At 58.1% G+C, this 23780-nt stretch overlaps 6 protein-coding genes across 20 annotated transcripts; 4 read left to right on the top strand and 2 right to left on the bottom strand.

Annotated features, from left to right (window-relative positions):
* Positions 1 to 877: 877 nt before the first annotated feature.
* Positions 878 to 6253, top strand: LOC145530924 (uncharacterized). The gene is made up of 3 exons (XM_081552271.1): positions 878 to 900; positions 3436 to 4188; positions 6090 to 6253. Exons 1-2 carry the CDS (start codon positions 878 to 880, stop codon positions 4148 to 4150), a joined length of 738 nt encoding a protein of 245 aa, XP_081408397.1. The 3' UTR covers positions 4151 to 4188; positions 6090 to 6253.
* Positions 6254 to 9514: 3261 nt separating this feature from the next.
* Positions 9515 to 12174, top strand: CLDN9 (claudin 9). 7 transcript variants are annotated; one of them, XM_081554414.1, is made up of 5 exons: positions 10180 to 10229; positions 10615 to 10719; positions 10867 to 10924; positions 11000 to 11731; positions 11825 to 12174. In XM_081554414.1, exon 4 carries the CDS (start codon positions 11077 to 11079, stop codon positions 11728 to 11730), a length of 654 nt encoding a protein of 217 aa, XP_081410540.1. In that variant the 5' UTR covers positions 10180 to 10229; positions 10615 to 10719; positions 10867 to 10924; positions 11000 to 11076; the 3' UTR covers position 11731; positions 11825 to 12174. The 7 variants fall into 7 exon arrangements, with proteins under 7 accessions (XP_081410537.1, XP_081410540.1, XP_081410539.1 ...); XM_081554413.1 differs by having other exon boundaries at positions 10478 to 10719; XM_081554411.1 differs by lacking the exon at positions 10180 to 10229 and adding an exon at positions 9515 to 9683 and having other exon boundaries at positions 10478 to 10719; positions 10867 to 11731.
* Positions 12175 to 12389: 215 nt separating this feature from the next.
* On the bottom strand, positions 12390 to 15721 carry CLDN6 (claudin 6). The gene is made up of 2 exons (XM_081557197.1): positions 15679 to 15721; positions 12390 to 13657 (listed from the first exon to the last, which is right to left on the bottom strand). Exon 2 carries the CDS (start codon positions 13629 to 13631, stop codon positions 12966 to 12968), a length of 666 nt encoding a protein of 221 aa, XP_081413323.1. The 5' UTR covers positions 13632 to 13657; positions 15679 to 15721; the 3' UTR covers positions 12390 to 12965.
* Positions 15722 to 17015: 1294 nt separating this feature from the next.
* TNFRSF12A (TNF receptor superfamily member 12A) lies at positions 17016 to 19072 on the top strand. Its single transcript, XM_081555186.1, has 4 exons — positions 17016 to 17139; positions 17888 to 17992; positions 18230 to 18364; positions 18450 to 19072. Exons 1-4 carry the CDS (start codon positions 17046 to 17048, stop codon positions 18503 to 18505), a joined length of 390 nt encoding a protein of 129 aa, XP_081411312.1. The 5' UTR covers positions 17016 to 17045; the 3' UTR covers positions 18506 to 19072.
* A 234-nt stretch (positions 19073 to 19306) lies between these two features.
* Positions 19307 to 20949, bottom strand: HCFC1R1 (host cell factor C1 regulator 1). Of its 3 annotated transcripts, XM_081555188.1 has the most exons (4): positions 20526 to 20949; positions 20160 to 20216; positions 19918 to 20046; positions 19307 to 19677 (listed from the first exon to the last, which is right to left on the bottom strand). In XM_081555188.1, exons 1-4 carry the CDS (start codon positions 20618 to 20620, stop codon positions 19542 to 19544), a joined length of 417 nt encoding a protein of 138 aa, XP_081411314.1. In that variant the 5' UTR covers positions 20621 to 20949; the 3' UTR covers positions 19307 to 19541. The 3 variants fall into 3 exon arrangements, with proteins under 3 accessions (XP_081411314.1, XP_081411316.1, XP_081411315.1); XM_081555190.1 differs by lacking the exon at positions 20160 to 20216; XM_081555189.1 differs by lacking the exon at positions 20160 to 20216 and having other exon boundaries at positions 19918 to 20109; positions 20526 to 20702.
* On the top strand, positions 20713 to 23772 carry THOC6 (THO complex subunit 6). 7 transcript variants are annotated; one of them, XM_081555178.1, is made up of 13 exons: positions 20713 to 20930; positions 21636 to 21751; positions 21859 to 21923; positions 22003 to 22106; positions 22235 to 22272; positions 22355 to 22403; positions 22527 to 22598; positions 22678 to 22753; positions 22870 to 22919; positions 23012 to 23074; positions 23174 to 23284; positions 23370 to 23504; positions 23584 to 23772. In XM_081555178.1, the coding sequence occupies exons 2-13, from the start codon at positions 21669 to 21671 to the stop codon at positions 23662 to 23664; spliced, it is 927 nt and encodes a 308-aa protein (XP_081411304.1). In that variant the 5' UTR covers positions 20713 to 20930; positions 21636 to 21668; the 3' UTR covers positions 23665 to 23772. The 7 variants fall into 7 exon arrangements, with proteins under 7 accessions (XP_081411304.1, XP_081411303.1, XP_081411307.1 ...); XM_081555177.1 differs by having other exon boundaries at positions 22678 to 22780; XM_081555181.1 differs by having other exon boundaries at positions 21836 to 21923; positions 22678 to 22780.
* Positions 23773 to 23780: the final 8 nt, after the last annotated feature.

Raw genomic sequence — 23780 nt, 5'->3', positions numbered from 1 at the left:
CCCAACCCAGGGATCAAACCCGCATCTCTTGCATTGCAGGTGGATTCTTTACCCACTGAACCACCTGGGAAGCCCACATTATACATTACTTGTGTTTTAATTGATAATTAACTTATTAAAATGATGCACTAAAAATTTCATTTTCCTTAAGCCTTTACACTTGCTTCCAGATATCATTGTATTGATTCATCTTATAGTTTGTATGCAAAACTTACTTTCACATTCTTAGATTAACACTCAGTTAGATTATAAATTTGTCAGATCAGCTTCTCCCTAAATATTTAGCATGCTTTACAAGCCTGATACTCAATTCCCTTAGACACTTCACATAATTATGCACATAATCTACTTGATCTCTTAACAGGGTTGGGGTGTGTGTGTGTACAAATCCAACCAGCAACTTTCTTCCGAAGCACTTAAGGGGTTCTTGGAAATCAGTCAGATGTTTAATATGTCAGATTACTTAACACTTTCAAACATTTTAAAAAGCTAGTTACTAATCCAGTATCAGTAATCAGTGCTATTGGATTGCTTCCTTTTCCCATCCCATGATTATAAATTTAATCACCCAGAAATGTGGAAGCAAATTTATTCTCCTAGGCTGGGTCTAGAATGGAGGTTGCATAAATTGGGGATTGATCCGCTCTTCTGAACTTTGACCTGGGGCTTGGGTGGTCCCAGAACCAGTGTCCTTGAGTCTCTGTTCTGAGTTATGCCTCCCCCAGTCTACACCTCTTGCAATCTGGTGAAGTTTTACCTTAACTGAAGAATTTGAGCTGAATAGAGTCGATGGGATTTGCCACCCAGGGAGGAACTCAGCTTGTTTTTCTATGGTGTGATTTAAGATAACAGATATAGACCAAAATCTGACTGCAGTATGCACAACCTTGAGGAGGTTGCGTAAACATTATTGGAATTCCAGCCTAATATCTCTTAGTCTACCTCATTTAATTTGCTCTATTTGAGAATCATCATAGGCTTTTGCTTTTTCATAAAAGTATTGATTCTTTGGGCTTCCCTCAAAGAAGCTTAGTCGGTAAAGAGTCTGACTGCAATGCAGGAGACTTGGGTTCGATCCCTGGGTCAGGAAGAGCCCCTGGAGGAGGAAATGGCAACCCACTGCAGTATTTTTGCCTGGAGAACCCCATGGACAGAAGAGCCTGGCAGGCTACAGTCTATCGGGTTGCAAGAGTCAAACATGACTGAGCAACTAAGCATATACTGATTCTTAAAATATCATCTTGTGGACTTTCCTAGTAGTATAGTGGATAAGAATCCACCACCAGTGCAGAGGGTACGGGTTCAATCCCAGGCCAGGGAATATTCCACATGCACATGCCACAACTACTGAAGCCCGCTCGAAACCTGTGCACCGCAAGGAAGAATAACCCAACTCTAGTGCAATTAGAGAAAGACTGCACACAGCAACAAAGACCCAGTGAAACAAAGAATAAATAAAATTATTTTTAAAAAGTCACTTTGGGGTCACCTCACATCAAGCAACAGTCTGAACTGGTGTAAAAAATAAAGTGAAATTAGGGAAAAACAAATCATCTTGTGTTTCTCTGCCCTGAGATGTGGAATAAACATTATCTCTTCACTAGAGAACAGGATTAAGAGCAACATCTGGGTAGGGGGGCCACTAAGCACTGTCTCAGAGAGGGCAGTGGGTGCTATACTTTCTAACCCACCTAGAAATGTTCTAATAATTTACTGTTGCTGTTTTATTTGTTTATTTTTGGCTGTGCTGGGTCATCTTTGTGGCAAATGGGCTTTCTCTACTTGCGGCAGGCAGGGGCTACTCTGGTTGCGGTGTGCGGTTTCTCATTGAGGTAGCTTCTCTTACTGTGGAGCACTGGCTCTAGGGTGTGGGCTTCAGTAGTTGTGTCCTGAGGGAGTGAACCAGAGTCCCCTCCACTGACAGGCAAATACTTAACCACTGGACCACCAGGGAAGACTGTAATATTGTTGTGGGTTTTTTTTTTCCTAATATTGTTTTAATAAAGATCTCTATATTTTGACTTCGGGCTTCCCAAGTGCTGCCGCTGCTGCTGCTAAGTCGCTTCAGTTGTATCCGACTCTGTGCGACCCCATAGACGGCAGCCCACCAGGCTCCGCCGTCCCTGGGATTCTCCAGGCAAGAATACTGGAGTGGGTTGCCATTTCCTTCTCCAGTGCTTCCCAGGTGGCGCAGTGGTAAAGAATTGGCCTGCCGAGCAGGAGTTGCAAGAGATGTTGGTTCGGTCCCTCAATTGGGAAGATCACCGGGAGATGGAAATAGCAGCCCACTCCAGTATTCTTGCCTGGAAAATTCCATGGACAGAGAAGCCTGGTGGGCTATAGTCCCATGGATTTCAAGGAGTCAGACACGACTGAGCACCGGCACCAACCTGGTTCCTGGCTGCCTCTTGAATTTCATATTCTGAGTTTAAATAGATTGACCATTTATCCTTTTTTGCTTTTTGTCACCCATTTGTCTTTTATAACCATTCTTAACGTTACTGCAAATACTACATGTCAAGCTTTGCTATTTAGTTGGTATTGTTTCATCTCCTGTATGGGCTTCCCTGGTGGCTCAAACGGTAAAGAACCTGCCACAATGTAGCAGACCTGGGTTAGATCCCTGGGTCGGGAAGATCCCCTGGAGAAGAGAATGAGAACCCACTCCAGTATTCTTGCCTGGAGAATTCCATGGACAGAGAAACCTGGGGGGCCACAATCTGTGGAGACGCAAAGAGTCGGACACGACTGAGTCACTAGCACACACATATGCACGCACAGATCACTGGATGGAAATTTGCATGGATCTTGACCCACAAAATCTTCCCTGGTGGCTCAGACGGTAAAGCTTCTGCCTACAATGCGGGAGACCCGGGTTCGATCCCTGGGTCGGGAAGATCTCCTGGAAAAGGAAATGGCGACCCACTCCAGTATTCTTGCCTGGAAGATCCCATGGATGGAGGAGCCTGGTAGGCTACAGTCCATGGGGTCGCAAAGAGTCGGACACTACTGAGCGACTTCACTCACTTTGACCCACAAAGAGCATCTCTTAAGGACAAACCCCCCAAAAGAGGCGATCCATAAGCTCTATTCTAGGGCTGTCACAGGGGGAGGAGGGCAGGGTGGGGGCGTCGAAGTGGGGAGCTGCGGCGTCTAAGTGGACGCTCAGGCCAGTTGGGGGCGCCCACTGAACACGCAGTGCCTGTGCTCAGGGATAATGGGGGTGGAGCCTGTGGCACCTCGGAGCACTGTGATTGGCTGGGGCTGAGGGAGGGGCGGGAAGAAGGACTTGACAGAGAGCGCTGCTGTCTCTGATTGGCTGTCAGTGATAGCTCCTGACAGCCGGCAGGAGATATGTGTAGGTCGCCGGCGCACTGGCCTTTGATTGGCTGGAGTGCGGCAGCGCACGACTCCGATTGGCTGGGCCTCTCTCAGAGAGACGCGTGGCCACTTGCTGGAGGGACAAGGCCTCCGCGAGCTGCGCGCGAGGGGCCCTGGCGCGGCGGCTGTGGCCAAGCTGGCTGCCCGGCTTCCCCGCTCCCGCTCGCATCCGCGGCTGGCCCGCGCCCGCGTCCACTCGCGGCTGGGCCGGTCCCGCGTGTCGCTGTCCCTGACCCCGCTACCCGCGCCGTCCCTGCCGCACCCGCCGTTGCCGGGACTCCCGCCGGGCCTGAGCCCCGCACCGCCGCCGCCGCCCTCGGCGCTCGCCCTGGCCGAGCTGCCGCCGCTGCCTGCGCTCCCGCTGCGGCCCGCGCCGCCGGCTCCCTGGGGCCCAGGCGCCCACGTGGCGCTGCCGGAGCTGCCGCCCGAGGCCTGCGTGTTCGCGCCACCCGCCGCCGCGCTCGCCCTGCAGGACCTGCCGCGGCTCCCCGCGCCCGCGCCGCTGCCCGCACACCTGCCACTGCCGCCGCTGCCCGAGGCCACGGTCGCCGCCACTCCCGGTCCCGTGGGCGCGCGCGGCCGCCCGCCCCTCATCGCCGAGCCGCCCCCGCAGTCGCTGCCGCCGCTGCCCACACGGCCCTCCCCCTTCAACCTGCTGGCGCCCCCAGTGCCTCGAGACCCCCGGCCACTGCCCGCCTTCCCCCTGCCGCCGCCGCCGCCGCCGCCGCCGCCCCCTCCTCCCTACTTCTTCCTGTCGCCTTCCTGTTGAAGATCCGGCCCTCCCCGCCCAGGAGGGGCTCCGGGCGGGTGAGTAGCCAGGCCTGCCTGGACCCAGGAACTGTGCCCCTCGCCGCCTTCCCCTCGGGCAGGTTCAGAAGGCGTGGGTCAGAGCAAGGCCTGGGGTGCAGGGAGGGTGGGTCCGGAGCAGCTTAGGTTGGAGAAGGAAAGATCAAATCTGAAAATAAACTCATTTGAAGATCGGAGCCATTTCTTCCATTTTTTCATATTGCCTGACAAGAAGCCTCTGGCCTGGTCATTTGAGAATGGAACTAATTCCCTGTACTGATAAACTGGCTGGTGATCTGGGCGGGTGGGGCTGAGGAGCCCACAGCACACAGCTTGAGAAAATGAAAACAAAAATCTTGAAATACTTTTACTAGTGTATGCAAAATGTCTCATTTTCTCTTGTATAATAAAAGGTTTGAATACTATCACTAAAGTCCTCTGCTCAAGTTTGTATGGCTTCTTGGAAACTCAGACATGCCTTCCAAGTCTTAAGAAGTCCAATTTTCAGCTGAAATAGATCCTAGGGTCCCTTGGGCCTGGGAGCACCAGGAAACCAGTGGTGCTGATGGACAATCGATACTGGGCCTTGGAACAGGAGTGTCACATGCAAGGGCTGTGAAGTCACACCCACAGGATAGGAAAGCTCCCAGGGTGAGTCATGAGAGGAAGCCCCTGTTCTCTCCCCATCTTTACCACCCCTTCCACCCCCCTTCTCCCCGGCGTGTACAGCACAGAATAAAGTTCCCTTTGTTACTCAGGTGGCTTGGGCTCAGGTAACCAGGCAGACGTCCTATCTCAATGGGCTCTTCAACAGCAGATTAGGAGTGGTATCAGGAAGCCAACTTGACCTCGGGGGACCTCTGAGAGCCTGGGACCCAGGAGCAGGAAAGGAAGTGGTTGAATTTGCCGAGACTGCTGTAGCAAACCACCACAAACTGGGTGACTTAAAATAGGAGTTTATTCTCTCCTGGTTCTGGAAGCCAGAAGTCCAAAATCAGGGTGTCCCCAGGCAACACTCCCTCCCAAGGGTCTAGGGTTCTTCCTTGTTGTTCAGTTTCTGGCAGCTCCAGGTGTTCCTTGGTTTGTGACTCCATCACTCCAGTTTCTGCTTCCATCTTCACGTGACCGTCTCCCTTGTATCTGTGTCTCATATTTCGCCCCATTTTTTTTCTCTTATGACACCTGCCATTGAATATAGGGCCCACCCTAAGTCCAGAATGATTAAGGATTAAGGAATTAAGGATCTTGAGACATTCCAGGGCTTGGGTTGTGTCTGACTCTTTGGGACCCCATGGACCGCAGCACACCGGGCTTCCCTGTTCTTCACCATCTCCTAGACTTTGCTCAAACTCATGTCCATCGAGTCGGTGATGCCATCCAACCATCTCATCCTCTGTCTTCCCCTTCTCCTCCTGTCTTCAATCTTCCCCAGGGCTTGGGAGTCACCCTTATCTGTACAGGCTGTGTCCTTCCGCTGTGGGGCTGACCCACCTGCCATGCTATCTTTCAGTTTCCCTAAACTATGTTTTAGGCTCTATCCTTTGCTAAACCTGACACTTGGGTGCCCTTGGAGTCCCTGGGCAGGACCCAAAGGACCTAGTGTCTTGATAAAGCTCTCAGTGAGTGAAAGTCGCTCAGTCATGTCTGCCTCTTTGCGAGTCGAACTTGCGAACTCTTTGCAAGAAAATTCTCCAGGCCAGAATACTGGAGTGGGTAGCCTTTCCCTTCTCAATGGGATCTTCCCAACCCAGGGGTCAAACTCAGGTCTCCCGCATTGCAGGTGGATTCTTTACCAGCTGAGCCACAAGGGAAGCCTCAGTGACAGACAAAAAAAATAGACTGACTTTCCACTGTGCAGAATGGTGGTCCAGTCCCCATGGCTGCCAGCTCACTGCTTCCTCTACCCTCTTTGTGTCCTATAGCCCTCCTGCCCTCTGAGCCAAGAATCAGAACAGTGAAAAGAAGGACAAGACAGTGTGGGCTCCTAAAGAAGACAACATTCTCAGAGCTTCAGATGGATAACTGCTACTGGTGGAAAGCTGACAAGTATGACTGATAATAAATTGTTACCCAGTCAATGGAGTCAGCACAGGTTTACAAGTGAAACTGTCATTATGCTCACACACACACACAGTCAATACCTAAAATAAATCCTAAGATATGCAGGGCACATGGGCCTGGGGCAGTAGTCCTGGAGTTTGGCAGGGCAGGCTTCTCCCTCTGGTTTATAGCCAGGTGACACCGAGATTAGGCAGTTGTGAATTTGCCCAGCGAGACCTGGGCGTGGTTGACACTAGGTCTAACCCAGAGTCCACTGATCTGCGAGTGGCAAGCCAACACAGCTCTTTCTGCAACAGGGACACACGCTCATGTGCCAAGTCGCTCAGTCATGTCCACCTCTTTGCAACCCCACGAACTGGGCCCCACCAGGCTCCTCTCTCCATGAGATTGTCCAGGCAAGAATACTGGAGTGGGTTACCATTTCCTCCTCCAGGGGATATTCCCAGCCCAGAGATGGAACCCGAGTGTTTTATGTCTCCTGAATTGTCAGGCAGGTTCTTTACCACTAGCACCACCTGGGAAGCCCCGCTACAGGAACACGGACAGGGTGAAAGTGAACCCAGGTGGAGGGTGGCTTCCCGCATAGTCAGATGCAGGGGGATGGCTTTAGGGAGGTTTGGCCTGGCTGTGGACAGATGGCACTGCCTTCTGGGAAAGGCGCACCAGGAGGCCCAGCTCACCATCGGGAAGTTCAACGATGCTGGACGTTGAGCCGGTGGCTTTGAAGTCAGTCTGGGGTTGCACCAGGCTTGTCCTATTTCCCACGTGTTATCTTGGTCAAGTTCCTTCGCTCTCTAAGCTTCCTTCCCTGTCTATAAAATGGGGATGTGAGCTCAGGAGAATTATTACTGGGATGTCAGTTTCCTCTGCTCCTTTTGGTTCAGCAGCCGGGGGCTTTCTGCCTGTATATCGGGGCCTCAGGAAACAGGTGACGCAGCCTTTGGGGTTGTTGTGCAACCCCCATAGCCACCTCCAGACCCCTGGTGGCTGTGGTCAGTTCCTCCTCTTTTGTCCTGATCACCTGTAAGGGGATCAAGATGGACTATAGAGTTAGCGCTGACCCCTCCCCCCTCACCTCCATCTAAGCTGAGCCCCCGTCTCTTTGGCCCACCTGAGCCTCCCGCCCCTCCACCCTCCCAGAGAGAGCAAAGGTTCGATTTGGTTCTTTCACTCCTCGGTTTCCTCCCAGCTCCTCCCCGCCGCCCCCCCCCCCCCCCCCCCCCCCCCCGTACACCAGGAAAGATTTCCCTCCCACCTCTCTCCCAGGAGGCGGCGATTGCTGGGGAGTCGATAAAATGTCATTGAGATGGTAACTTCACAGTGGGGGTGCTGGTCTCTCCCCAGCGGTAGCCTTCCAACCCCAGTCCCGGCCCCTCCATAGACCCCAACTTTAACCCTTCATTTCCCAGATCCTACTGACCAGAAAACCCTAGAGAGGGCCCAGGGCCTCCTAGCCTAAGGAGGGCTGAGGGCTGAGGGCTGAGGGTGGGCGGCACATTCCAGCCCTGGGACCCTGGGGCTCTGTCCTCCTCCCCCACCACCCCCTCGGGACCATGGGCCTCTCCTTGTTCTCTGACGAATGTCTCCACGTTGGCGCCCCCTCTGAGCTGTGGGAGTAGGTGCCTTATCAGGAGGGAGAGGAGCGGGAGAGGTGCGGTGGCTGTGGCTGGGATTGGTCTCCAGGGGCAACAGTGAGGGGGGCGTCTGCATCCCCTGAGTGCCCACCTCCCACGAGGCTGCGTGAGGGGCAGTGTAAAGGGTAGATGACGGGATCTAGGAAACCTAGGGGCCACTTAGTGCCATCTCTGGGCACAAGCTTACCTGGTGCGTGCACTGCCCCCAGTAGGCCCTGTCGCAATGTTGGGGGTGGGGTGGGCAGGCGGGCAGGGTAGAGCCGCCAGTGGACTTGGTGGGCCTTGAAAGCAAGGCCTCCCTGGTGCTTCTTCCCCAGTGACTTAGACAGAAAAGAATCTGCCTGCAAGACAGGAGACCCAGGTTCAATCCCTGGGTTGGGAAGATCCCCTGGAGGATGAAATGGCAACCCACTCCAGTATTCTTGCCCAGAGAATCCCACGGACAGAGGAGCCTGGAGGGCTACAGTCCACAGGGTCGCACAGAGTCGGACATGACTGAACGACTAACACAGTGATGCCAGGCCTGACTGCAGGCTGACCCACTGTCCCCGTCCCCCTCACCCTGATGTAGGACTCTGCTCAAACTAGTAATTACCAGGCAAATCAAGATGAGCTGGTGGCCTTATACTCTAGGCCAGAGGCAGACTGTCTCCAGGCCTGGAGAGAGAAAAGGCCCCAGGCTGGGGCTGTCCAGGATGGGAGGCCTTTTGTGCTTGGGTCGGTGGGCCCTCCCGAGATCAGGGCTGGCTGCCGCCTGACACCTACCCAAACCTGTGTGACTGGATTCCTGGCAGCCCCGGAGGGAGCCCACTGAAGGCTTGCCTCTATTTGCCCTTCTTCTTTCTCCACATCCCCCCATCCCCCATGAAATGTGAGTCCTCAGGGGCCCGGACCAGCTGGACAACCCACCCTTGCTCCCCCCTGCTCAGCACAGCCAGCAGGGAGCTCTGGTCATTTCCCAGCCTTTGCATCAGCACCCTCCTCCCCGTTCTCAGGCCAGGGCCACCAGGATGGCTGACACTCTCCTCCTCTCTGGGGAGGCTCCCTGGCCACTAGAGTCTACCTGTCAGACCTTCCGATTGGCACTGGCCTCAGTCTCTCTGCCTGCAATGCGGGAGACCTGGGTTCGATCCCTGGGTTGGGGAGATCCCCTGGAGAAGGGAACGGCTACCCACTCCAGTATTCTGGCCTGGAGAATTCCATGGACTATATTATATAGTCCATGGGGCCTCAAAGAGTTGGACAGGACTGAGTGACTTTCACTCACTCAGTCTCTCCATTTAAGGGGGAGGAGTTCTCCTGCTTTTCTGGGGGTGCCCATCCTTTTGCAGATCTGATCAAGATGTAAACCTCTTTTCCAAAACATTGCTAAAAGCCGTTCCCAGAGCATTGCAGCCACTTGAAGTTAGAATTCTTTATAAATGCAGCCCCCCCGGGTGGACGAGGAGGCATCTTGCACTCCTCCCCTCCCTCAGGGTCGCCGAGGAGCAGCTACTAGGTGTGCATGGTTGGGGGGGGTGCCCTCCCATCCCTGCCCCCACAGGCCAGATGAGCTCCAGCTTCCTCAGGGGAAGTAGGGGGAGGGGAGAAGCTCTCCCCTGGGAGTCCTCCCCATCACCCTGGAGATAGGAATTTTCATCAGCCCCCAACTCCCTTTTCACACAGTGAAGCTCAGTGCTTAGCACCTAGGGAGGGGCTTGAAGGAGCTCATGCCTCCCCCCAAAATGAGGTGCTGCTGTTTGTGGGTCCTGTGAGGTTTCTCAAAGGGGTCTTTGACCCAAGGAGGCTTGACCTTCTATGAATTTTCTCCTGGCTGGGGAGGTGGGTGTGTGTGGGGGGCGCGGGAAGGACTTGAGCTGTGGTCTGCATGACCCCCAGGCTGGGCTGTTCCCACAAGGGGAGTCCTGGGCTCCCTTGATGGGGTCTTCAGGAAGGGGTGTGCATCCTGAGTTCTGCAAGGCAGGGCTCAGGGACTCCTAAGTCACCTGGGCTTCACCCCCTAGCCCTACCCTGCGGTGTCTCCCCAAATAGAGCTGGGTGCTGGGCTGTCCCCCCACTTACGGCTCACCCCCTGCAACTCTCCCCCTTCCCCCACCTTCACAAGAGGCTCTTTATCCCCTCGCCCCGACACTCTCAGCCGCTCAGCTCAGCCCCCAGTGGCAGCAACAGGGGTGGGGAAGGCACATCTGAGCTGAAGTCAAGGTGGGGAGGGGGATGGTTTTCTAGGCCGTTGCCTAGGCGATGCCACCTGAGCTGGGCGCCAGGCACCTGTCGCCAGGGGAACAATGCGGGCGGGGCCCCTCCCTCGGGAGACGCCAGAGCCACTAGGCTGAGACAGGAGATGGATCAGATTCCAGAGAGTCCTGGGTGGGTGGGCTGGGAGACAGGGGTGTGTGATACTGGGGAAGCTGGTGCGTCTGCATCATGGAACAGAAACAAAACAGGGAGAGGGAGAGCAAAGACAGCGCGGCGGGGGGTAGGGGGTGGGGAGCGGGTTTCAGGAGGCTCAGCATGGTGCCCTAGGTGTCCTCCCACTTTCAGCCTGAGCCAGGACCTTTGCCTCCCCAGCCAGTCCCCAGTCTCCTCCTCATTCCTTTGTCCCTGTGTCCCCACAGGCATGGAGGTTCTTTCCTCCTCGGTTGTTCCTGGTCACAATCCCCCCGCGACTCTGAGTCCCCCCCACCCCCCAGCCCCGCCTCCTCCCATCACTCTGGCTCCTCCCCGGCCTTGGCCTTAAAACCCCCGCCTGCAGCCTGGAGTGCCCAGGTGGCACCACGGGGTGAGCTGCTCGGCCCCAGAACCTGCACCAACCCCCTGGCAAGGGACGCGGCTCGTCTTGGCTCTCCTCTGCCGGCAGGTGGGTTGGGAGGGTCCGTGCAAACTGGTCAGACAGGCGGTGGCGGGACCTGACTGCAGGGCACCTGAGGGGCGATGGGACCTGCCCGAGAACAGCAGCCACTCAGCTGAGCGAGACTTTGGGGTGCATTTGTTGCTGGGGGTTCAGAGACACATCTGTGAAGGGCACGGAGCAAGGAGGCACCCACAAGAGGCTCTCGGATGTGGTGAGTGCTGTCTGGGTCAGAGGACGCTGACACGCCCTTGCTGAGCACGGAGACCCCCCACCTGCGTTCCCACAGGCGTGGAGCATCAGACCCACTCCTCTGATCAACCGGGCTGCTTAGAGTGGGGAAGACCTGACTGACGGAGGGGACAGATGGCTTCCACTGGCCTTGAACTCCTGGGTATGACCCTGGCTGTGCTGGGCTGGCTGGGGACCCTGGTGTCCTGTGCTCTACCCCTGTGGAAGGTGACTGCCTTCATCGGCAACAGCATCGTGGTGGCCCAGGTGGTGTGGGAGGGGCTGTGGATGTCCTGCGTGGTGCAGAGCACGGGCCAGATGCAGTGCAAGGTGTACGACTCGCTGCTGGCGCTGCCGCAGGACCTGCAGGCCGCCCGGGCCCTCTGTGTCATTGCCCTCCTGCTGGCCCTGCTCGGGGTGCTGGTGGCCATCACGGGCGCCCAGTGTACCACCTGCGTGGAGGACGAAGGCGCCAAGGCCCGCATCATGCTCACCGCGGGAGTCCTCCTCCTCCTCGCGGGCATCCTGGTGCTCATCCCTGTGTGCTGGACGGCCCACGCCATCATCCAGGACTTCTACAACCCCCTGGTGGCCGAGGCCCTCAAGCGGGAGCTGGGCGCCTCCCTCTACCTGGGCTGGGCCGCCTCTGCCCTGCTTCTGCTGGGTGGGGGGCTACTGTGCTGCACGTGCCCCCCGGCCCAGATCGAGCGGCCCCGGGGACCGAGGCTGGGCTACTCTATCCCCTCCCGCTCGGGGGCATCTGGGCTGGACAAGAGGGACTACGTATGAGGTAAATGTCCCAGGAAGCCTGCTGCTTGAAACTTTGACCTTGTGCCGGCTGCCCTGCTCTCAACCTTGCCTTCTACTCTCACCCGTCTCCCAGGTGGAACCCACGTTCCAGAGGTAGGAGCAGGCCTGGCTGCAGAGCTAGTCTCAGCACCCGGCCGAGTGAGCCTAGACCCTCCTCCGTGGAGGCCCCACCTCCAACCCGGCAGGTGCTCCTGCTTCTTTCTTCTATCCTGGATTCAGGCTGATCCTCCCCTGCTCCCAGAACTTGGGCTTCACCCAAAGGGCAGTAGCTCCTTATGCCTTCTCCAGCCTGGAGTTGGCCCCCTCCGACCTGGCCACTACCGGGCATCCAGAGCAGCCGCTCTCCTCCAGGCCCAGACTCTGCCCATCACCTTCCCCCCTCACCCCACCTTCAAGTAGGGAATAAACAGTATTTGTAACTTGGCTCCTTTGATCTGTGTTTGGGCTGGGAAGACCATGGCCTCCCATGGGTTTGTCAGGCAAGGCCTGCTCCAGGTCATGCCCAGGTGGTGACCTCACTCAGGCCATGCAAGTCACAGGGCAGGGAACTGAACAACACAGGAGGTGTGCCACTCATGCCCACCTCCTCCTGCTAGTCTGGCATTCAGCAGCCTCCCCAGCAACACCAAAGGTAAGTAATCAACAAAACATGCTTTATTTAGTAAAAACTGGTGAATGTGGGCAGGACATGGCAAGTACACAGGGGCTGGAATAGGAAGGTCAGGGGTCAGCACAAGGGGGACATGACTCAGGATGCAGGAGCCAGAGGGCAGAAGACTTGGAGGCTGGCAGGTCTTTGGTGACTTATCACCTGCTCTTCTGGAGGCAACATGAGGCTCGAGAGCCCCTGGGGGTTCCAGAGGCTTGACCAGCAAGGAAAGGCTTGTCCTAGGGAGGCCCTGCCCCCAGCACCAGCAGGGGACAGCATGGTACCCTTCACACAGGGACCACAGTTCCAGGTTGGTCTCTAAGATAGGGTTGTCCAGGGTGGAGAACAATCCAGAAACTGAAGCATCACCTTTTTGGCTCCATCTTCCAAAGTGAGGAACACCAGTAGCAGACCCCAGGTAGGTTATCAAGTGGATTAACCACTGTCCCCCTCCCCCAATAAGAAGCCAAAACAACCCCAAAGCTGTCATGGGTCACCATCTCCATGACTCCAGTGCAGTGGGTTAGGCTCCACTGTCAAAGGAGCCCCCACTCCCCTACCCGAATTAGACGTAATTCTTAATTGGGTATTCAGAGGGACCCCGAGAGGCGGTATGTGGGACTGATACTGAGTATCGGGCCATATAATGGCTGGAACCCTGGGAACCCCCAGAGGGGCAGGTGCAGCACAGTAGCCCCCCACCCAGCAACAAAAGGCCAGAAGCCGCCCAGCCCAGGTAGAGGGAGGCTCCCAGCTCCCGCTTTTGGGCCTCGACCACCAGGGGGTTGTAGAAGTCCTGGATGATGGTATGGGCGGTCCAGCACACAGGGATCAGGGTCAGGACCCCCGAGATGACAAAGAGGATCCCAGAGGTGAGCACCAGGCGAGCCTTGGAGTCCTTGTCCTCCACGCAGGTGGTGCACTTGGCTCCGGCGAGGTAGACCAGCAGGCCGAGCAGGGCCACGAGGAGAGTGATGACACAGAGGGCCCGGGCAGCCTGCAGGTCCTGCGGCAGCGCCAGCAGCGAGTCGTACACCTTGCACTGCATCTGGCCCGTGCTCTGCACCACGCAGGACATCCACAGCCCCTCCCACACCACCTGGGCCACCACGATGCTGTTGCCGATGAAGGCGGTCACCTTCCACAGGGGCAGGGTGCAGGACACCAGGGCATTCACCCAGCCAAACAGGGTCAGGACGATCCCCAGGATTTGCAGACCAGCAGAAGCCATGGCGAGGTGGGGGCTGAGACGCTGTACTGGGGGGACAAGAGTAGAGTAAGGTTAAGACCAGCTGGCTCAGCCCCTCATTCCCAATGAACTCTAGGTCCCATGCCGCATGCCATAGCCACCACACAGGACACCAAGAGTATGAACCCTGTACTTGGGCAAGGCACTCTCCGAGCCTCATCTTCTCAAGGGCAAATGAGCATTTAATGCTTCAGCATTAATTTTTCTTCCTAGGAAATGGCCCACTCCAGTATTCTTGCCTGGAGAAACCCATGGACAGAAGAGCCTGGCAGGCTATAGTCCATGGGGTCACAAGAGTCGGACACGACTTAGTGACTAAACCACCGGTTATGTGACAGACACTGGTGTATAAGAGTGAAAAATTAAGCAACCCAGTTTTGAGTGCAAATGAAATAAAGCACCTATGCAAATACTGGGGTTCCATGGTGGCTCAGACAGTAAAGAGTCCACCTGCAGTGCAGGAGATCTGGGTTTGATCCCTGGGTTGGGAAGATCCCCTGGAGAAGGAAATAGCAACCCATTCCAGTATTCTTGCCTGGAGAATTCCAGGGACAGAGGAGCCTAGCGGGCTACAGTCTACAGGGTTGCAAAGACACGACTGAACTACTAACACACACACACACATACACCAAGGTTAACCCATGGCCCTTTGGGTACAAAGGGATAAAACAACAGAATGCAATTTTTCAGTAGTTTCCACAGGTCAAATGAGTGGTGGGTCGGCTCTATCCATTAGTTCCAGGCTTAAAACTTAGTTTTCACACCAAGGACAGATCCAAGGTTCCTCTTAGCATTCAACATGTGTCCAAACCTTTCACCTCAACTTGGATCCATACCCCAAAACACGTGGTTGCTAGTTTGATCTTAAGATATAGTGCGGACGGTGGCCAGACAGTCCTGGCCTTGCTCACCACTGCCTGGTTGAAACCAGCTCCACCCAGTCAAATCCTGGATGGGGCAGGAGAGGTGGAGAAGAAACACAACAAAACAATAACACCAGCCCCTCCCACCCAGAGCACTTTCTTTCCCAAGGTCCCCAGATGCCTCCTGGGGTCCTGCCCTCTGCCCTGCCCGGGACCCACAGAACAGACTCCCAAGGTTGGTGACATTTTCTTGTGTAGTCTTGGCCCAAATGCCATCCTCTCAGGGCCCAACTTCCCCCCAAAGAAGCTGCCACCTTTGGAGTCTGTCCAGTGAACCAGCTCCTCTAGGGCAGCTCTGGCCCCCTCACATCCCTATTTGTCTCGGACGTCGTTTGGGGGGCAATCAGTTCCGTTCAGGGTCTCCCTATGATCTTCCATTGCACAAAGTTCCCGCGCACGGCTTGGACCTAAACTTAGTACCAGCCCCAGGGGGTGACCAGAGGGCAGACTCTCCATTCCTTTGCACCCCGCCCATAACCCGAGAGAACTCATGGCCTCGGGGGAGACCGGACGGGGTGGACCGTACTGCGCCAATCCAAGCCCAGGGTCAGCCCTCGAGGCTTCTCCGGCCGGGTTAGGGTGGGGGCCATGCTAGCCTAGGCACCTGGCACCTCCCCCTTACAAGCGCGCCCCTGCTCTCGGCTCCTTCCCTTTCCATGCGCCAAGGCCTCGGCTCATCCGAGGGCGTCCTCTCCCGCTCTCGATCCCTATTTCCCCTGAGCCTGGCCCGAAGGAGGGTGTCCCCAGCCCCCCGCCGTGGAAGCCGCGCACCCTGGAGGGGCCTAAGGGCGGCGCTCGCCGCGGGGTCCACTCGCATAGGTGAGGGGGAGAAGGGCCTGGCCCTAGAGAGCAGCGCAGGTGGGGGAGGGGCTCCCGGGTTTCGGTGCCTTTGTCCCGGGCAGGGGGAGGGGCGCTTAACCCTTCCGCCGAAGGACCCCTTCAGGGCCCGGCTCAGGTGCAGGCGTGCCACCGCCCCCAGGGGCTTGCAGTCAAATCAGCTCAGGTTCGTCCCACGCACCACAACCCAACTCTGCCACGCCCCACGCGCCCCGCAATCCCAGGTGTCTACCCCTTCCCCCACGACAGGCACACCTGCCCAGGCTCACCTGAGAAGGAGTCCACAAGGATTCTGAGTAGCCGGCAGAGTGTGGCGATGGGTGCGGAGGCGGGGGTCTTTAAAGAGGCAGTGACGTCACCGGACCACCGCCCTGGGGAGGGGCAGAGACCCTTGTCCTACTTGCGGCGAATCCCAACCTGGTCAGTAAGGGGCGCTCGAGCCTGGAGCCTCTGCTCGCACACCTCTGGCCCGGGCGCCTGGTAGCAGCCGGCTGCAGTTCTGCCCGCGGGGAAGGCGCGCGGTGTGGAGCCGAACAGAGCTCTAGTCTGGACTCCGGAACTCCCCTAACCTTCCCGAGCCTCATTTCACTCCGAAAAAGGGAGAGAACATTTTACCAGTCAATCCTAAAAGAAATCAATCCTGAATATTCACTGGAAGAACTGATGCTGAAGATGAAGCTCCAATACTTTGGCCACCTGATGCGAAGAGTGAAGTAAAGTGAAGTGAAAGTCGCGTCCGACTCTGTGCGAGTCCACGGACTATACAGTCCACGGAATATCTCCAGGCCAGAATACTGGCGTGGGTAGCCTTTCGCTTCTCCAGAGGATCTTCCCAACCCAGGTCTCCCGCACTGCGGCCGGATTCCTTACCAGCTGAGCCACAAGGGTAGCCCAAGAATACTGGAGTGGGTAGCCTATCCCTTCATCCAGGGGGTTTTCCCGACCCAGGAATCGAACCGGGGTTTCCTGCATTGCAGGCGGATTCTTTACCAACTGAGCTATCAGGGAAGCCCTGATGTGAAGAGCCGACTCATTGGAAAAGACCCTGATGCTGGGAAAGATTGAAGGCAGGAGGAGAAGGGGACGACAGAGGATGAGATGGTTGGATGGTATCACCGACTCGATGGACATGAGTTTGAGCAAACTCAGGGAGATAGTGAAGGACAGGGAGGTCTGGCATGCTGCAGCCCATGGGGTCGCAAAGAGTCGGACACCACTGAGCGACTGAACAGCAAACATCAACAAATGACCCAAGGTAGAAATGAAACGACACAGTAGTATTATTTTTGTTATATTATTATACCCTCGGGGCCCTTAAGAAAGCTGCAGTTATCTGAGATGAGTTGTTTCGTGGCACCTCTCAGGCTTCCGCCACCGAGAAGGCAAGGCCAGATCTGCCTCCCTTTGGCATTCTGGCCGCTCCGGCGCAGAGGAGGCGTTTGTTGAGCGAATGCCTGAACTTAGCGGGCGGGGCGGGGCGGGGCGGGGCGGGACGGGGCGTCTAGGGGCGGATCGTGGGGGGCCGGGCCAAGACGAGGGGTCCGCCCCGGAAGGCGGGGGCGGGGGCGGGGCCGCCGCTCTGTGCCCCAGTCCGCCGGTGGCGAGCGCAGACGGCAGCGGCCGCCAGACGAGCACCATGGCTCCTTGCCCGCTACGTCCGCTGCTGCGGCTCCTCATGCTGGGGCTGGGGCTGGCGCTGCTCCGCGCCGCGGCCGGGGAGCGAGTGCCAGGTATGCCGGTCCCCGGCCGGGCGGGAGGGTGTGGGAGCAGGGGGAGTCCCCGGGCCGGGATCGGGGAGGCGGCACCAGGAGCCTAAAGACGGGGCAGAACCGGGGGACCAGGCGGACACGGGGATCCGGGGTCAGACAGTCCCCAGACACGGCCTCCTCTGGTCAGGAGAGGTCCCATCCCGCTCCCAGCTTCTTCTGTAGTCCGGGCCTCAGTTTCCCGCCTGTCCGACGCGAGGGTCGGGGTGTTTCTGTCCTGAGAGTCTGGACTCGGAAGTGGAGAGAGAAGGTTTGAGGGAGGGATGTCTCGTCTGGTAAGGCGGCACGCCCCCAACCTGATCAATACCGGGTCTGCCCACCCCACCTTGACCGAAGAGTGGGGGGCTGCTGAGGGGCACGGAGGTCTGTGCCCCCTATACCATGTGGGGTGCCCCCTGACATCCGGTGACTTCAGTGCCCAGCTATGCGGGGGGAGGGACCGGGGTCGGGCCCGGTGCCCGGGAATGAGTCACCCGCCGGCAGCGGGGTGGGGGGGCCGGCTATGGGGACCTGACCGCCCCCCACCCCAAGCGTCCCGCACTATGCCCCCCGCTCCCCCACACTGCCGTGTCCCGGTCGGGCCGTGCGGTCACCTGTGAGGAATGCAGAGGGCGCCGGTGACTCACGTTATTCGAGCCGGGCCGACCCTGACCTCAGCCCCTAAAATAGCCGCGCCCCACCCCCAGCCTCTGACCCGCGGCCCCCTCCCCAGGCACCACCCCCTGCTCTCGCGGCAGCTCCTGGAGCGCGGACCTAGACAAGTGCATGGACTGCGCCTCGTGCCCGGCGAGACCGCACAGCGACTTCTGCCTGGGCTGTGAGTGGGGGCGGGGCCGGGGCGAGCGGACCCCAGGCTAGGGGAGAGGCTTGCTGGGTGGAGGAGGGAGCAGGGGACTTGAGATCTGGGGAATTAATCGGGGTGGGGGTGGAGGCTGGAGTGAGGAAGGGGCTCTCACTAGGGTAGGGACCTGGGGGAGGGAAGCCTGCAGGTTCCTATCTAGGGGGCGGGGCTGGCCTGAGAGGGGCGAGGCCTGACTTGAAGTCCCGCCCCCAGGCGCTGCGGCCCCTCCAGCACCCTTCAGGTTGCTGTGGCCCATCCTGGGGGGCGCCCTGGGCCTGGCCCTCGTGCTGGGGCTGCTTTCTGGCTTCCTGGTCTGGAGACGGTGCCGCAGGAGAGAGAAGTTTACCAGTAAGTGTGTCCCCGCCCGCCCGATGGCCCCCCATCATTCCTCAACATCTCCCCCACTCCTGACACCCCTCTTCTTATCTTGCAGCCCCCATCGAGGAGACCGGTGGGGAGGGCTGCCCTGGCGTGGCCCTGATCCAGTGACAGGGCGCGCCCCCTGCCAGCAGGAGGCTGTGCCCGCTCATCATTCATTCATTCATTCTGGAGCCAGCCCCAGCCTCCCAGACACAGCCAGAGCCAGGCTGCTCCAACCACAGGGGTGTGGAGGGATGGGAGACGGTGAATCACCTCTCTAAAGTCTGGGCCCAAGCTTCCGAAGGGCCTTCCAAGGTGTCTGACCGCCCTGTCTCTGGCTCCAGAATAGAAAAGGAGACCCTGGCTGGCTCATGCCAGACACCTGACACTAAGGAACCGCAACATTTGCACAAGGGTCCCCACCCCCACCCCCACCATGGCCTGGGGGCCAGGCTGACCTGAGGGACTGACACAACACCAGGTCCCACCCACTCAGATGTACTGAAATTCCACCACTTGGGGTCTCAGCCTGGGGGGGTTAGGGACCTGTTCCTTAACACTAGAGGGCTGGCCCTCTAATGGGGCTGGCCCTAAGACACTGCCCCTCAGACCCCCTAACACAGGGGGAGATATTTATTTGGGGAGAAAATGTGGAGGGGGAGAGAATTTATTAATAAAAGAATCTTTAACTTTAAATGGTTTGAAGAGTGGCATGATCCCAGCCTGACTTCCCAGAGCTGGAGGGGAGGAGTGAGTCACCGCGGGGGTGGGGGCGAGGCTCTGACTCACACATTCTCAATGCCTGAGCCCAGCCTGCCAGGACCTGGCCGGCCACGACCGTTTTCCAGGGAAGTGCTTGAGGAGAAATCCGGCATCTAGCACCCCTCTTTGCCCTCCCTTCCCCAAAGAGCCTGGGTTCCAGATTGAAGCTTTCATTCACTCAGCAATCTTTATTCAGTTCTCGGTGGGGAGGGGATGGCCTCCTTTCCCATGTTCCTGCCCCTTCCACCTCAGGGCTCTGTGTCCTCTGTTGAGAGGAGGTCCTGGTGCCCAGAGGCCTGGTCTGGAGGAAAAGCAGGGCAGCTGGTCCCTTTGTGGGAGTGCTGCTCTCCCTCGTTGAGGAGAAGGAAGTGGGAGGGGGGGCAGGGGCACTGATCCCCAGATCTCAGAGCTCCATCATGTCCCCAGCTGGGGCTGCAGGGTAGTGGGGGGTGGGAGTGTCCCCCAGCCTCAGGAGCCGGAGAGCCTCAGGGATCAGGTTCCCAGGGTACCGCCAGAGAAGCAGCTCAGAGCAAGGGCTTCTGGAAGAGGAAATAACAGGGCACAGGGGCAGAGGCTGGCCTGGTAGAGCCACGCCCCACCTGGTCCAGGTCCCCAGGGGCTCCTGGACTGCTGCTACCTTCCAAGGAACCAAGTAGGGAAACAACAGAGGTTGGTGAGAAGCTAAAAATAGCACAGTGAGGCAGAGCCTGGAAATGGGCTCCCAGGACTGGGTATGATCCTCTGGAAGGCCCAGCCGGTGGACTGTGGATGGTGCCTACCTGAGTGGGGGCAGAGCTGGGGGAAATGCCCTGGGAGGGCTGCAGTAAGGGTGGTCATTGTGCAGGCTGAGTCGAGAGAAGTGGGTGGCCATGTTCTCCTCGGACAGGAACTGCTTGCGCAGGGGCTCCCTGGGGAGAGACGGGGAGGCAGGCAAGGTGGGATATTCAGAGGAGAGGTAGCCTGATGGGGACCTGAGGTGACGGAGGACTTGGTGGGAGTCCCTCCCTGCCCCCAAACTCACTGCTCCTCCTCCAGGCGCCGCTTGGTGCTCATGGGCACAGCTCCTCGGAGAGGGGAGCTGGGAAGAAAAGAGAGCTAGGAGCACCCCACCCTCTTGGCGCCATCCCCAGGATCTGCCCGCCTGAGCCTGCAGCGTCAGCCAGCAGCCCCCCGGCCCATGCCTGTCGCTGACGTCTAAGTCACTCTCTCTCCCAGACCATCCAGGATCCTGCCTCGGAGGTCTTCCCCAGTCTCCAACCTTGTCTCAGCTTATGCCCAAGCCCTGACAATAAGCCCCACCGCGTGTCATCCTGCAGACCTCCTCTGAGGCCCCAGCCAAAGCTCCTGGGACCCTGGGCCGGGCCCACCCAGGGCCCCCCACACACACCTCGCGTCCAGGCCTCCAGAAGCCCCCGAGGCGGCCCGCGGGTCGCGCTGGGCCCGACCCTGGGGGCCTCGCTCCAGGGGTTGCTGCAGGATCATTGGGGTTCGGGGTCCTGCGGGCAGAGGGGTGGGATCCGGGCGGCAGGGGCGGAGCCTTTGAGGGCGTGACCCAGCGCGTGGGGCGTGGCTTTAGGCGCGCGCGGCCAGGTTGCGCGCAGGCGCGGAAGACAGACGGCACGCGGCTAGAAGGCGGGTCTGCTCAGCGGGGTGGGGGAGGGGACCCGGCGTAGCAGGGTCGCGGTGGGCGCCACTTGGTGTTGGGGTGTCTTCTAGGTGGTCACCTCTGCTCCTGGGACTCTGGTTACGCGGTGGCCGCCTTCACGCCAGGCCGGCCAACGGTATCGGGGAGGTGAGGAACCGCGAAGGGGAGGTGCCCACTGGCACTTCCGGACTCGTGAGGCTGCGTTGCGCGCGGAGCACTCTGGTACTTTTAGTTCTCCAGATGGAGCGAGCGGCGCAGCCAGCCGTGCCTCTTGGTCAGGTGAGGGGGGGGGGCGATGCGCGGTGCCTTCTGGGATTTGTAGTCCACTCCTGGCTCAGAAGGGGCAAGGCAGGGAGTCGTGCCCTGAGCCCTGTTTTGCGTGGGCTGTTGGTAGGACTCGGATTCTGACCCGGGGGAGGGAAGATAACCCAGAAATACCTCAGGGGCCTAACGTGAAAGTCACAGGATGCGGATCAGGGGTCAGTACGTTTTTCTGTATTGGAGTAATAGAGCAGTTTTTTAAGCGGTTTCTGAGCGAAGACAGAAACTGTGACGCTGTGTACAGTAGCTCATCCAATCATGACAAAATCTCCCATGAGCTCCATTTGACAGTTCAGAAAACTGGGAGGAGAGGCTGAGTCTGCTCAGATTTCCACTAGGCATCATGCCTCAACTGTCCCCTTCCTCACCTCCTTGGAGCCGCCCCTGGAACTTAAATGGGCAAGTGCCCGCTTGGTGGGCTGTCTCAAAGGAGAACTGGGCAGTGGGACTTTTGCAGGGGAAGCAGGAAGGAGTGTGTGGATCAGAGGTCCCAGATGCCCCAGCCTGCCTTCATCCAGTCTCTCTCCACAGGTGGAAGTGTTTCAGGCCCTGCAGCGGCTGCACATGACCATATTCTCCCAGAGCGTCTCACCCTGTGGGAAATTCCTGGCAGCTGGCAACAATTATGGACAGATAGCTATCTTTAGGTACCCTTGCCCCTGCTCCTCACTGTGCATGAGCTCTGGCACTTGGCCCTCTGGGGGCTAATGCCCCCTTCTTTTGACACCCAGGCCCCTCTCCCCGTTCCCTTCAGCTTGTCTGCTGCTTTGAGCTCCGAGGCCAAAGAGGAAAGTAAGAAGCCCATGGTGACCTTCCAAGGTGGGTGCAGGCATTGAGTCTGGCTTGGGGGACCCCAGGGTGGATGACAAGGTCACTCAGGTTCTGTGCTTCCATTTAGCCCATGACGGGCCCGTCTACAGCATGGTCTCCACTGATCGACATCTGCTGAGTGCTGGGGATGGGGAGGTGAAGGCCTGGCTTTGGGCGGAGATCCTTAAGAAGGTGAGTGTGGAGCTGGGGGAAGGGTGAGGTACCCAGATCCAGAGAGAGCCTTTGAGGTCACCCAGTGCATGGGGTCACAAAGAGTTGGACACAATTCAGCGATTGTACAAGTGTTTCTCTCCACGAAGGGCTGTAAGGAGCTGTGGCATCGTCAGCCCCCATACAGGTGAGCCAGGCCCTGTGAGCAGAGGGCACATGGGGGTGAAGGTGCCACCTCACCAGAGTTGACTCTGCTTTCCTTCCCCCAGAACCAGCCTGGAAGTACCTGAGATCAATGCTCTGCTTCTCGTGCCCAAGGTTAGAGCCCTTCGTAAATTCGGGGCTCTTCCCTGTCCTGTTTTTGGCCCAGATTTTGATCCTTCCCCTCTCCCTGGCCTGACTTGACCCTGACTTCTGACTCCATCCCACCTTCCTCTGCAGGAGAATTTGCTTATCCTGGCCGGGGGAGACTGTCAGCTGCATGCGATGGACCTTGAGACAGGGACCTTCATGGTAAGAGAGCAGGGCCAGGGGAGTGGGGGCAATGGTGTTCCTCCTGGGTCTTGTCCTGACACTGCCCCTCTCCCTGCAGTGGGCCCTCCGGGGCCACACGGACTACATCCACTGCTTGGCACTGCGAGAGCGGAGCCCCGAGGTGCTGTCGGGCGGTGAGGATGGGGCCGTGCGGCTTTGGGGTAAGGGAGTGTCGCATTGGAGGGACGGCTGGTGGTGAGGGAGGGTGGGGCAGGGAGAGTACCTGCCTCTCGTGGTTCTTCCTCCTCAGACCTGCGCACGGCCAAGGAGGTCCAGACAATCGAGGTCTACAAGCACGAGGTGAGGGCACACCCACCCTCTGTCCTCCCTTCTTCCTTCCTGGGCATCTCTGATGTCATCATCTCCCGCTCTGTTCTCCTCCTCCCTCCCAGGAGTGCTCGAGGCCCCACAATGGGCGCTGGATCGGATGTTTGGCAACTGACTCAGACTGGATGGTGAGCCAGGCAGTGTGCACGCTGGGGTGGCAGCTTGGGCCCTGTCTGGCTGAGGGCCCATGGCTCATGGTGGCTGGGGACCCCCACCTTTCTGCCTAGGTCTGCGGAGGAGGCCCAGCACTCACCCTCTGGCACCTCCGATCCTCCACACCCACCACTGTCTTCCCCATGCGGGCGCCACAAAAGCATGTCACCTTCTACCAGGACCTGGTGAGGCCCTCTCTCTTGTTTCTGCTGTTCTTGCCCCGCTCCCCCTCCAGCTCTGAACTCTGAGCCCCCTCCCTGTCTTCCACAGATTCTATCAGCTGGACAGGGCCGCTGTGTCAACCAGTGGCAGCTGAGCGGGGAGCTGAAGGCCCAAGTGCCTGGCTCCTCCCCAGGACTGCTAAGCCTCAGCCTCAACCAGCAACCAGCAGCCCCTGAGTGCAAGGTGGGTCCAGCCAGGGGTGGTGGGGACCCTGGGAGGCCAGGGCTTGGGGGCAGGTCAGTCACTCCCCTGTTGTTTCTAGGTCCTGACAGCTGCAGGCAACAGCTGCAGGGTGGACGTCTTCACTAATCTGGGCTACCGAGCTTTCTCTCTATCCTTCTGACCTCCAACAGCGTCTCCACCTCCATCTCAGGGGTTCACAGTGTTTTCTTCTTTTTTTATATACAAATAAAATGGGTGGCTTTTTTTTTTTAATGTGCTTTGTTCCCAAGAATGGAG

The sequence above is a fragment of the Giraffa tippelskirchi genome, chromosome 13 (assembly GCF_054371585.1).
Source record: "Giraffa tippelskirchi isolate mGirTip1 chromosome 13, T2T-mGirTip1v1.2.pri, whole genome shotgun sequence".
NCBI lineage: Eukaryota > Metazoa > Chordata > Mammalia > Artiodactyla > Giraffidae > Giraffa > Giraffa tippelskirchi.
This window is presented reverse-complemented; position numbering and strand designations above follow the sequence as displayed.